Source organism: Phoca vitulina, unplaced genomic scaffold (assembly GCF_004348235.1).
Source record: "Phoca vitulina isolate PV1807 unplaced genomic scaffold, GSC_HSeal_1.0 scaffold53, whole genome shotgun sequence".
NCBI classification, from domain to species: domain Eukaryota; kingdom Metazoa; phylum Chordata; class Mammalia; order Carnivora; family Phocidae; genus Phoca; species Phoca vitulina.
The window spans coordinates 7,638,106-7,650,303 of NW_022589756.1; the positions used below are offsets into that span (position 1 = coordinate 7,638,106).

General features: G+C 54.6%; 1 protein-coding gene across 2 annotated transcripts in view; it reads left to right on the forward strand.

The window, feature by feature from the left end:
- SCARA3 (scavenger receptor class A member 3) overlaps nucleotides 1-9,926 on the forward strand; it is a 48,523-nt gene extending 38,597 nt beyond the window's left edge. For both annotated transcript variants that reach the window (XM_032389003.1, XM_032389004.1), the window contains exon 6: nucleotides 7,007-9,926. In XM_032389003.1, coding sequence (XP_032244894.1) covers nucleotides 7,007-7,458 — 452 coding nt within the window. In that variant the 3' untranslated portion in view covers nucleotides 7,459-9,926. The remainder of the gene's footprint in view (nucleotides 1-7,006) is intronic.
- The last annotated feature ends 2,272 nt before the right edge of the window (nucleotides 9,927-12,198 follow it).

The window sequence follows — 12,198 nt, forward strand, 5'->3', positions numbered from 1 at the left end:
TCTAGATAATAGAATTAGTTAGCCACTGAGATCTGGCAGTTCCAGAATTTATGGTTTACATTTGGGGGGCCAGACATCTGGGCCTGATAACCTGGGGAGCTCTAAGGAGGAAGGAGGGAGGGCCCCACAATCCCAAACAGCTCTGTTCTCTCCACAGAGCACAGACTTGGAACCAACCTCTCTGATTCTCTATTTTGCTTTAACCTAGTCTCAAACCTGTATTGCCTTTATTTTACATCAGTGAACATTTCTACTGCCACTAGCGTTAATTTTTTATTTAATCTAAATTGGTGGTGTTGGGTGGGGGTAGGTCTTGTTTGCCTGTTGTCACATTTTTGCAGCAAATCTAGGTACTGAGTGTTTCTTGGGTAACTGAAACCTTCCCTCAGTATTTCGTCTAGCATACGTATCTCTAGGATACATCCTCTAGGATGCATTTTTCCAGCAAAGGCATTACTAGATAGTTCTTATGGTTCATTCTCTGGTAATTTTGTATTTTTGTTGCACTGAGCCCAAGAACAAGTGAAATATAAAGCTTTCCCAATGACAAAGCCCCTTCACACGCTTTGTTTCATTTTGGCCTCACAACCACCTTTGTATAGTAGACAAGGCAACACCAAGGAGTTGGTGTTTCTATTTTACAGAAAGGTGAGCTGAGACTGGGGAAGGCTAAGGCATTAACTCAAGGTCACACTATGATTTTAAGTGTTGACCCCTTTCCGTGGCTCTGAGATGCACGTGTCCAGTGTCCAGCCTGAAGAGGAGACACTGAGAGCATGAGCTTGCAGGCACCAGAAACAACTTTCCACTCAGGTCCTGCCTAGGTGTAGGGGTGCGGGGCAGAGAGTGAAGAAGGGAAAGATGATACTCAAAGCGTTGGAGGGGAACCTCACTCTAAGTACCACCCAACAGGAGTCATGGGGATTTATACTTGCTCTTGTGGTAGTAATGGCAGAGTTGTCATCAAAGGACCTCATCTTAGCTGGTGAGCAAGGTGGACATTTGTTTCAGCTGTACCCGACTCTTGGTTCAACCCCTGCACATCTGTCTCCATTCCTCTTGTTGGTAAAGCAGCACAGGTAAAAGCTTTCTCATCAGAGAGAAGATTTCAGGTACCAAATGTACATCCTTTCCTACAGGCACTTGTTTCTCATTCTTTCCTGCACAGACAGGGGCCGCCAGCCTCACATGTTGGAGCTGGCCATGAGGTCTCCCCCTGCCTGGAGCTGAGCCGCTCTCTAGAACACCGGGGGTGGGACAGCAGGGACCACGGCCAGTGTGGAAAGTGCCGAGTGCTGACTGAAGGGCTGGACTCTTAAACAACATGGGAGAGAAGTCTGACTTCTAATTTGCTCTGAGTCTGTAGACAGAATCACTTAATCTTCCTCAGCCTCTGTTTTTTGTTTTTGTTCTTCATCTGTAAGTGAAAGGATAAGACCAGCTGATCCTTCAGACCTCTTCTAGCTCCATTTGCTCAACAGAAAGCCTGTGATGCTTCCACAGTCTTTGTGCCTCCCATAGGATAGTTCTCACTTCCTACTCTGTAGGATGATTTCTGTGTCTGTGATAGACAGTGTCTGGGCTAGGACTGTTACTTGGGAACTGGAGACAGGAAACCATCACTGCTTATGAGCCAGGTGACCTGGGATAAGGCTCTTGGCTACTTTCAATTCAGTTTCCCTCATCCACAAATAAGAACATTAATACCTGCCTTACGTATATCCCATGAGTATCATTGTCAACAACGGGTATGAACAAGTTTTTGTAAACTATAAAATGGTCTCCTAATTTCAGGGATGATTCCAAATCTAATTTGCTTGGTGATGGGCTCCTTGTCTCACTCACCAAAAACCTAGCAGAGTGCCTGCCCTTGGAAGGCACTCAGGAAACATTTGCTCAGTGAATGCATAATGAAAGCATAAACAAGGCTAGAAGCTGAGGGTGGGCAAGGAAGGTGACACTTGGCCTATTTTTTTTTTTAAGAGAGAGAGAGCATGTGCTCGAGCGGGGAGGGGCAGAGGGAGAGAGAGAATCTTAAGCAGGCTCCATGCCCAGCGAAGAGCCCAACTCGGGGCTCAGTGTCACCACCCAGAGATCACGACCTGAGCTGAAACCAAGAGTCGGACACCTAACCGACTGAGCCACCCAGGCGGCCCGACGCTTGGCCTGTTTCTGACACACTCGTACTTACAATGCATGGTCCTGGAGGACTGTTTACTAGGGCCCTACCACCTTGTCGGTCTTGAACTCCAATTATTGTCTCCCCAGCACTGCTGAATGAAACTGACTGTTCTGTTCGACTTCTCTGCCCTGTGGTCCTTACAGCAAATGTACTCACAGCCTCGCATCCTCCTGAATCTTGGCAGCCCTGAACCTGAGCCCCAGGGAAGCTGCTGAAAGCCTTGCTCAGCTTCTCAGTCTGACAGCTGCAGCCTTCTGTGCGGCTTCTCAGCTGCTCGGCCCGCACTAATCACTAATTGACAAATGCCTTGAGAAGAAAGGTGGCAAAGAAAGCCAGGCTTTAAGTGGTCTCCCTTCTCCCTGTGATTTTGGCCTTTGGTCTCTCTGCCAAGCCACCAGAAGGGTGTCTTGCTACTTGATCTGCTGATTCGGATTGTTCTCCGTGGGAAGTTTGGTCTGCCGCAGTCTGGTGTACCACAGAATACAAGTGCATTGTCATTTTCCCCGTGTTCCTCGGGTAACAGCTGCCTGTGCCGACAGTCCCTGACCCAGGCCAACGTATTCAGTGAATAGAGGGAAGCCTGAGGTGCAAGGAGGGACAGACACTTACCCAGCTATCTGATTTGTTAATATCAGAGCTGGGGCCCAAACCCGGGTCCCCCAAAGGCCAGGCCAGCGTGCCTTCTGTGGAACCAGTCTTCCGAGAGGCGCCCCTTCTGTTTCTACTTCTTTCTATCCTTGTAAGCTGGCCTGCTGCTTTGGACCATGAGAAGGACTGTGGGCCCCTCCTGCCCACACGCTACCCCACCCATGGGTGGGCCGTGTTGGGTGCTGACAGACTGGGTGCTTCTGCTCACACGCACACACACACACACACCCCTCCGGTTCCCAGTGCGGACCAGGAGCAGACCACCTACTTGTCCCAGACATGCAGTCAGTTGTGGCTCTACCCTAATGGGCCGGGATGGCCTAATTATAGTCTCTGGCTTCCTGAGTAATTATGGGCCTCCCCAGAACTCCAGGGTGCTCCGTGCCTCTCTCCCAACTCTGCACCTCCGCCTCTGCCGCTCAGTTTCCTCTTTGCCTTAAATGTCCCCCGGCTGCCCAGAGCAGGATCCAGCCCGCCCCTCCTTTGCCCTTAGCCCTACTGATACCAGGATTGGATTATGGGCTGCGTCAGGGGCACCCTGTCCTGCAGAGTGCCTCGGTCAGCCTCTGTCCACATTCCTGGCTCCTAAGCTAACCACGAAACTACACTTGTTTACTTCCTCCTAGGCTAGACCCAGGGCCCGCCGGCCCTCCCCTCTGACTGCATGATTCACAGCCGGCCCAGGAGGGACCAGTTGAGGCTTGGCTCACCTTCAGGTTCCCCTTCCCTGCTCCGTGTGGACCGTCCCTCTCCTCTGGGCAGCACCAGGCAGGAGGCCCCGGGCAGGGGGAGGCCGGGAGGGGCTGGGGAAAGGACCAGGAGCCCCAGCCACAGCGTGATGAGGACCAGAGGCGGCAGGGTCGGGGGAAGGAGCATGGGTTTCAGAGCTGCAGGCCTGGCTTTGAGTCCTGTCTCTACCCCGTTGGGCAAGCCGCCAGCCCCCGCACCCCCCGCTCCTCATCTGTAGAATGGGACAGCAAGCTCCGTGTGGGCGCCGACACAGGAGAGACTCGGTAGACACATGTTCGCTGCTCTCATTGTCCTTCCCTTCTCCAAGAGAAGGCAGGTCACAGAGAAGTTAGAGAGTGAGCCGGGGGCTGGGTGTCGCAGGCACACCGACACGGGGCAGGCTCCATCCACTGGTCCCTGATGTGGGCAGCGAGGGAGGCCTGGTAAGTAGCCCCAGACGCAGCCACCCCGACTGATGTCTTCAAGGGGACTGTCTAGGACACCCTTCTGTGTCCTCAGAGATGGGGTCAGTGGGGGCAGCCACGACTGGTGGTGTGGAGAAGGGAGGTGGCTCTTTTCCCTGAAGTCCTCCTTCCCCCTCAGGCTGGGGGCTGCCATCTCCTGGGGCAACGAGGTGGGCATACACCTTCTCCCCGGGCCCGTGGGTGCCCAGCCTTCCCCATCCAGGGAAGCCGCCAGGAACTCCCCCAGGAAGAGGAGGCTTTGAGGGCTGGGGGGATGGGCAGAAGAGGGGGCCTTTACCCTCTGCCTTCTCTCCCTCACTACCGGCGTAGAGACCCTGAGAAGTCCTGGCAGCCAGCTGCTGTGTCCCTTGAGCAAGAGAGGAGCGGGTACCTGATGAAGACAGTGGCGAGGGAAGGATGGGGTCCCGGGGAGAGAGTGAGGGGGCTCCTGCCGGACCGGGAGGCTACTCAGAGCAGGGCGCCCTGGTCGAGAGGAGACTTCTCGTGCTTTTCCTGAGTCTCTGCTGGAAACGGGGACTGTGGACCCCTCCATCCAGGGAACAAGGATGGAAGGCACAGCCGTGGTTGTAAGGAGAGAGGGTGAAGAACCAGGGAGCAGGCAGAGGCTGAGCCCAGGGAAGCAGGCCGGGGAGCAGGGACAGAGGCAGGAGGAGGGGTGGTGGCGGAGCTACAGGGGCCCTTCGGAGCTGTTAACTGTGACTCTCAATTTTATAGACGAGAGCCGAGCTCCAGAGTGGGCGGGAAGGCACCCAGCGTCGCTCCAGGGCCCTCTGAGTCCCATCTGCCCGCCCAGCCTCCAGAGGCCTCTCCACCTCTGATGGCTCTGCTGGCCCAGGTGCCGAGGCCAGAGCTGGGGTGAAGACCGACTGGTGCCATGACTTTGCCAGCTCCTAGCATGTCCTGCCAGGCTGTGGGGGGGGGGGGGGGGGTCCCTGTGTGGGGACAGGGCCCCTCCCTGTCCCAGGTTGTTTGGGCTGCCTCGCTGCAGGCTGCACGGTGGGTGAGGGGCTGGGGGAGGCCCTCTGCAGACTGAAGAGCAGGTCCTGCCTCCTGGCTGCTCCCAGGCCAGGTCCCCTCCAGAGCCCTCCAGCCCCACCCCTGCCCCCTCCAGCCCCACCCCTGCCCCCGCCAGCCGGTGATGGAATCCCTGCCTGTGCAGTTGGCCGGCCACGTGAGCCAAGCCCACACGGGGCCACATCCCCCTGTGTGGGGGAAGTGGGCATGGGCAGGCGGGGGCAGGGAATGGCTGGAAGGTTTTTATTGGCCCTCGTGGGGTTGACTCTGTCTGGGCTCCAGTTTCCAGTTTAGATCCCAATTTAGATCTTAAAGAGGATGGTGTCACTGACACTCTGTTCCACAGAAACACTCTGGGAAGCAGACACGCAGGGAGCAGCAGGGGTGGGGAGCATGGGGGGTAGGTGGGTAGTGAGGGTGGGCAGCGGGTAGCATCCACCAGGATTCACAGCAGTTGCTTTCTCATTAGCTGGGGAGGAGGCCTTGGCATCGCAGGCCTGGGTCACGGCCATTGGCAGGGCTCCCAGCTCCCAGCTGCAGGATCCCTCCCCCCCGAGAGGCCCACCTGGGTTCTGGTTTCCACTCACGGGCCCCTGAGGATACTGCTTCACCTCTCTGGGCCTTCGCTGCCTCCTCTGTGAAATGCAGGAACTGGACTGGCTCCCACCTCGCTCAAAAATGCTGCAAGTCTTTTGCAAGAGGAATGATGTAGCAGCAGAATTCTCAGGGAGAGCTGAGTCCGGGCATGAGAATTCATTCCCCAGGCCAGCCCTGGGGCCCACTGCTCCCACCAACCTTACCCAGCATCCTTTGCAGAGACCACTGAAGAAAGCCAGGTCTTTGCTGGGCCTTTGCTGCATGATCCTCATGAAGCCAGAGGGTCCTCTTTCCTCCACGCCCTGGGCATTGAGAGATGCCTTGGACAGAGTGATGGCCACACTCTGCTTTGTGTCCTCAGGGTTGGTACAACTCTGGGAGGTGGTGACTTTCAGACCCACATGGTCAGAAGGATATTATGGTTATCTGACCCCTGGCTTGGGAGCTAACCTGGGCTCTTTAAGGACAGACCACATCTTTATCTGGGCATCTCCCCCAGGTGCTAGGCCAGAGCCGGGTGGGAGCAGGGGGCCACAGCTGTGGGGGAGTTCTCTGCCACGTGCCAGGCGCCATGCCCAGGGCGGGGGATGTGAGCCGTGACCCTCACTCTCTTCCTGGGGTTCCACAGTCTAGGGGGGTCTACCAGATAGGCACCAAGCGTTTGCTTTCGCTGTACTGTGACTTTTTTTTCTACGCGTCACCTGCACGATTCAGCAAGTAGTAGCCTCAGGAGCTCAGAGAATAGGCTGGGGTAGTCAGGGTGGGCCTCCTGGAAGAGCTGTCCTTTCTCTGGGCTGTTGTGCCCATGCACTCATCCTGGGAGGGGTCTGCCTCTCGTGCCTCACTTTTTTGGTTTTCTGCCCCATGTCACCTGACTCCATCTCTGTCTAGTCCCCTAACAGTCATGCGCAGAGTCTACGGTGTGATGTCCGTGGTGCGGGGGGTTATCAAAGGCCACAAGAAGGTATAGAAGGCCAGGCCGGCCTCCAGACCTGGACAGTCTTGGCCATTTCCCAGAGCTGTCCAGCTCTCTCAGTTCCCAAGCTGAGCCCTGAAGTCGGAACAATGAATTCTCACTGTGCACCAGGCCTCAAGCACACTTACACGCCTTGTCTCCGAATCCCTGCTGGTCTGCAGGTGAGGCTTCTCATCCCCACTGCACAGGTGGTCCGGCTGACCTAGAGAAGTCACGGAATCAGCCCGAACTCTGTCAGTTGGCAGACCTGGCCTTGGTGTCTGCCTAACCCTCGGGCTCGTCCCTGTGGCCTGGGCACCACACCTGCTTCATGGGAAAGCCTCAGGAGTCCTGCCCCTCGTGCACTGACTTCTCCCCTCTTTTCTCTGACCCTAGGTGCCCCCGGCCCTCCAGGACCAAGAGGACTCAAAGGAGACATGGGCACGAAGGGGCCCGTTGGCAGCAGAGGACCAAAAGGAGACCCTGGTAGCTTCGGCCCCCCGGGACCCCAGGGGCCTCAGGGGCAGCCTGGAGACAGAGGACCTGTAGGAGAAAGGGGGCCGGTTGGCCTTCGAGGTTTCCCAGGCCTCAAAGGCTCAAAGGGAAGCTTTGGAAGTGGAGGCCCAAGAGGACAGCCAGGCCCCAAGGGGGATGTGGGGCCCCCAGGGCCAGAGGGGCCCCCAGGGTCTCCAGGACCCTCAGGGCCTCAGGGAAAACCAGGGATTGCTGGGAAGACAGGGTCCCCGGGCCAGCGGGGGCCCATGGGGCTTAAAGGTGAACCAGGGATCCAGGGGCCCCCTGGAGTCCCAGGGCCCCCAGGCCCACCAGGAAGCCAGAGCCGCTACTAAGGGCCCCAGTCCCGGACACTGCTACACAGGATGGCAGGAAGGGCCTCAGGGCAGAGCGAGCCCCCCAGCAAGCCACACCTACAGACAGTTGTGGTCCTTTGATCCCAAAGGGGCCTCCCCCTGGGCCTGTCCCTGCACCTCCGGGCTCCCCAGTCCTGACTGTACCATAGAAAGCAGCCCCTCACACACACGCGCACACACACACGTACACGCACACAACGTTTCTCTGCCGCCCAGCGGGGCCAACCAGGCTTCCCTGGCTGGGCAGGAGGAGAGGGCAGGGGGAGACGCCCCCTCTCCTGTGACTGAGCCTGCCAGGGAGGTGGCTACCTTGGGAGGAAGGTCTTGAATCTATTTCTGAATTCCCGACCAACTCAGCTTTCCAGCATCTTCAGAACCAACCTGGCCAGCAGTTCCCTGTGGCTCCCAGCGCTTGAGAAGACCCAGGAAAACCTTTGCAGGGGATGTAGTTCAAACTCTAGGGACAAGGGGGATTTGGCGACCAAAACATTCTCCTCCTAACCGTGGGAATGGAGTCCCGGGAGCTGCCCCTGCCTCACCCGGGCCAGAGGGACTCCACCTGGGCTGCCGTCCCCAGGCTCTGCGCACCGTGCTCCCATGAGTTCAGCAATTTTTTCATGTCTCCAGAAAATTCCTCACCTCATCCTTGCCTCCTTCTCCCAGGAGCTTCCTAGAAGAAATCCAAGGAGGAGTCTCATCTGCATGGGAAGGCTATCTAGGCCCTGGAACATTCTCCCAGAGTGGTGCCCAGCAGCTGGGACGCTGGAGGAAGGTGGGGTGGGGGGACAGAAGCAAGTGTGAAGAGGCCGGGGTCAGCGGGCTGTCTGTGGAGTTGGCTCCCTTGCTCTGCCCCAGGCCAGCCTGCTCCACTCCTGGGACGAGCCCCTCTGTGGCGGCTGATGGAGGCCAAGCCGGGTAACAACAGCTCTCCCCTCCTGCACCCAGCTCTCCTGCCCACAGGTGCCCGCTGACCTCACCCTACCATGACTCAGAATGGCCCGAGGCCTCTCTGCATGGGCAGCAAGACTGGACGTGAGGACAGAAGGGCCTGAACGTGCACAAGAGGCTCACTTTGACATCACCCCTCACCACCTCCAGCTTCCTACGTGCACAGGCACGGCGGAGTCCTGGGAAGCTCCCCCGGCAAGGTGAAGGCAGCCCACAGGCTAAACTGGTTGTGGAGCTGCCCTCCTTTGTGTTCAACAGATTCCGACCACTCCTGGGCCGGGGCACGGAGCTGTCTCCTCCCCGGCCCGACTCAGACACCAGCCCCTTTCCGCCTTCCGAAAGCCTTCATGCCACCTCCCTTCTCATAATAGGTGTGCAACTGGTTTGCACTCCCGCCCGCCCCCACTGCCGTGTAATCCTGTCTACATATGATATCATGCGACGTAGTATTACTGACTCAGTAAAGAGCTCTTTCCAGGAGGGAGGTGTCTTCTGGTCCTTTCGGCCCCAGCAGGGTCATAATGCCTCACCTGCCCTCGAAGGGAAACCAGTGGACGAGGGGTCCCCTAGATACTCACTGTGGAGTTTGGGTCTCACCCCCTTCCCCTCCATCTAGAAACACTGAGCTCTGCCAGGAATTCATGGTGGTCCTGTTGGGGCCAGGGACCAAGAGCATGTGGGGGAATTACCCACAACGAGCAGGAACCCAGTGAGAAACAAGGTGAGCTGGACATCTGAGTGATACCTTCCCGAGGCTTCCCTCTGCCGCCTCTAAAATTGGCGGATAAAAGAGAAAAGGAGGAAGAGACCAGGCTAGACCTTCCCCTGAGGGCCTGGCTCTCCAGGATCCACAGGAAACAGAGCACAGCTGGGTCCCCTGTGAATCAGCCAGGCTGATGGACCAGGCTAATGTCTTAGTCCATTTGGGCCTCTATCACAGAACACCACAGCCTGCTGACTTATAAACAGCAGATATTTCTTTCTCGAGGTTCTGGAGGCCAAAAGTCCATGCTCAAGGTGCTGGCAGATTTTAGGGTCTGGTGAGGCCTTGCTTCCTGGCTCACAGCTGGCCATATTCTCACCCTGCCCTCACATGGCAGGACGGGGGAGGAAGCTCTCTGGGGTCCCTTTTATAAAGGCACTAATCCCATTCGTGAGGGCTGCACCCTCAAGACCTAAACACCTTCCAAAAGTTCCACGTCCTAATACCATCCCACTGGGGGTTAGGGTTTCAACATATAAATTTGGGGAAGACACAAATATTCAGTATGGTAGCATAGTGTATTCATTTGCTGGTAAAACATGGCCTAGGGTAAGTCCTATGCCCTGTTTTGCTTTTGTATTTTGTACTTTTGTGTTTTTGTATTTTCACCAGAGAAACAAAACAAATAGACCATACAGTAGCCCCCCGTTATCTGTGAAGGATATGTTCCAAGACCCCCAGTGGATGCCTGAAACCACAGATAGTACTAGGCCTTATATATATTATGCTTTTTTCCCCAAATATACATACCTGTGATAAAGTTTAATTTATAAATTAGGCACAGTTAAGAGGTTAACAACAACAATAATAAATAGAACAATTATAACAATATACTGTAATAAAAGTTCTGTGAATGTGGTCTCTTTTTCTTTCCTCTCAAAATATCTTATTGTACTGTACTCACCCTTCTTGTAGGGATGTGAGATGATAAAATGCCCACGTGATAGGATGACGTGAGGTGACGGACGTAGGCATTAGGACCTACGTGTTGGGCTACTATTGACCTTCTGCCTGTGGGTCAGAAGGAGGATCATCAGCTTCCGGACTGTGGTTGACAGTGGTAACTATAAACTTGGAAAGCAAAATTCTGGTTAAGGGCAGACTACTGTATACATATGTGTGTGTGTGTATATATTGGGGTGGGGAGGCGGGGCAGAGGGAGATGCAGAGACTGAGAAGTCCCATGATCTTCTGTCTGCAGGCTGTAGATCCAGGAGCATCAATGGTGTAGTTCTAGTCTGAGTCCAAAGACCAGGGAACCAGGAGAGTCCGCAGTGTAAATTCCAGTCCAAGGCAGGAGAAGACCCATGTCCTAGCTCACACAGCCAGGCAGAGATAGAATTCTCCCTTTCTTCACCTTTTTGTTCTACTCTCTCACCCTCTGCAGATGGGATGATTGATACCTACCCACTTTAGAGAAGCTGATCTTCTTTACTCAATCTACCCATTCAAATGCGAATCTCTTCTGGAAACATCCTCACAGACACACCTAGAAATAATGTTTAGCACAGAGGCCTTGTGCTGTGGGGGTCACCTCTAGGAGGGGAGGGTGGAACAGAGTGAATGATAGGTCTCCACCTCAAGCCGCACATGAGGCAGGCCAAGGGTGGGAGAAGAAGGGGGCCCTGGGGACAAGAGTGACAGGTGAGGCTGAGTAGGCCAGGGAAGGCGTCACCCAGGCCGTGGCAGAGTTGGTGGGCCTTGAAGGAAGCAGTGGGGACCATCCAGTGGTGTCATTTTACAGCCTGGGTCCCCAAGAACACCTCCAGGAAATTCCAGACAATCACTGTCCAGGGTGGGGTTGATGGCATGTCTGGCAGGGGCCATGCTCCCCAGCATGAGCCAGGGGTCCCGGGAGCTGGGGGAGCCCAAGCCCGAGGGCAAGCCAATGTCCTGGAGTCAAAGTCTGGAAAAGTTAGATCTGCGATCCATTCCAAGGGATGAGTTGGGATCCAAAATGAGAGACAAGGCTCCAAGGATCAAAAACCGAGCGATTCGAGAGCATAGAAGCAAACACATAAGAAAAACTCATGTGTCCTGGACAACTGTCACCAGCCTCTCTGGCCGTGTGGTTTGGAGGGGGGTACACAGGGAGGGGGTCATGTGGTAAAATTAGAGACACGAGAGCAAGATTGACTATGAGCAAAGCTGGCCATTAAGTCTGTGGTTGGTAATAAAGGAATAAGAGAATCATAACGACATTAATAGTAACAGACCCCAGTGGAGGATTTACTATGCAACAGAAGACCATTCTAAAGACTTTACATATCATAACACATCTAATCCTCACTACAATTTAGAATGTAGCTATTATGTCCATATGTACTATTATTATTCCCACTTTACACATGGGAAAACTGAGGTTTGGAGAGATTAACTTCCCAAAGTCACACAGATAATGAGTTTTTAGATGTACCTCTATTGAAACTCAGCCTTGGGCGAGTTACCCTCTCTGAGCTTCTGTTCCCTTCCTGTAAAATGGGGGTTATAATTGTACCTACCTCCTGAGGTCATTGAGGGGATTAAGTAAGAGGATACTGTAAAAAAAAAAAAATTTCAGCTGACTAAGTTGGAAGATCTAATTGGATTCATTAAATGATTCATGAATCAAGCAGCGCCCCATCTGGCAAATAGAGGGGCACTCGGAGGAATTGTACAAAATGGAGAGTTTTTATGGAGGGGGCAAAAAATTACAAGCAAAAGAAAAGAAAGGATTATTGCTGGCAAAATCACCTTCCCATGGTGGGAAGAGCAGGGGTTTTATGACGCAGATTACCTCATCTTCCTTTGGGGAAGGGAGAAGACCCATGTCCACAGATAATCTCATTGGCGCTTATCAGAAAATTCCTGACTGACAGGTTTGAGACCTACATTTCTGGGGGAGATTGAAACTGCAGTTAGGTTAGGTATGAAGCCCAGGTTTGATGACCTGGCCTGGCCCAAGTACCTCCATTTGGGGCCCATGGTTTTCTTTTTAACAATGCACTTGGCCAGTTGCCTGGTACATT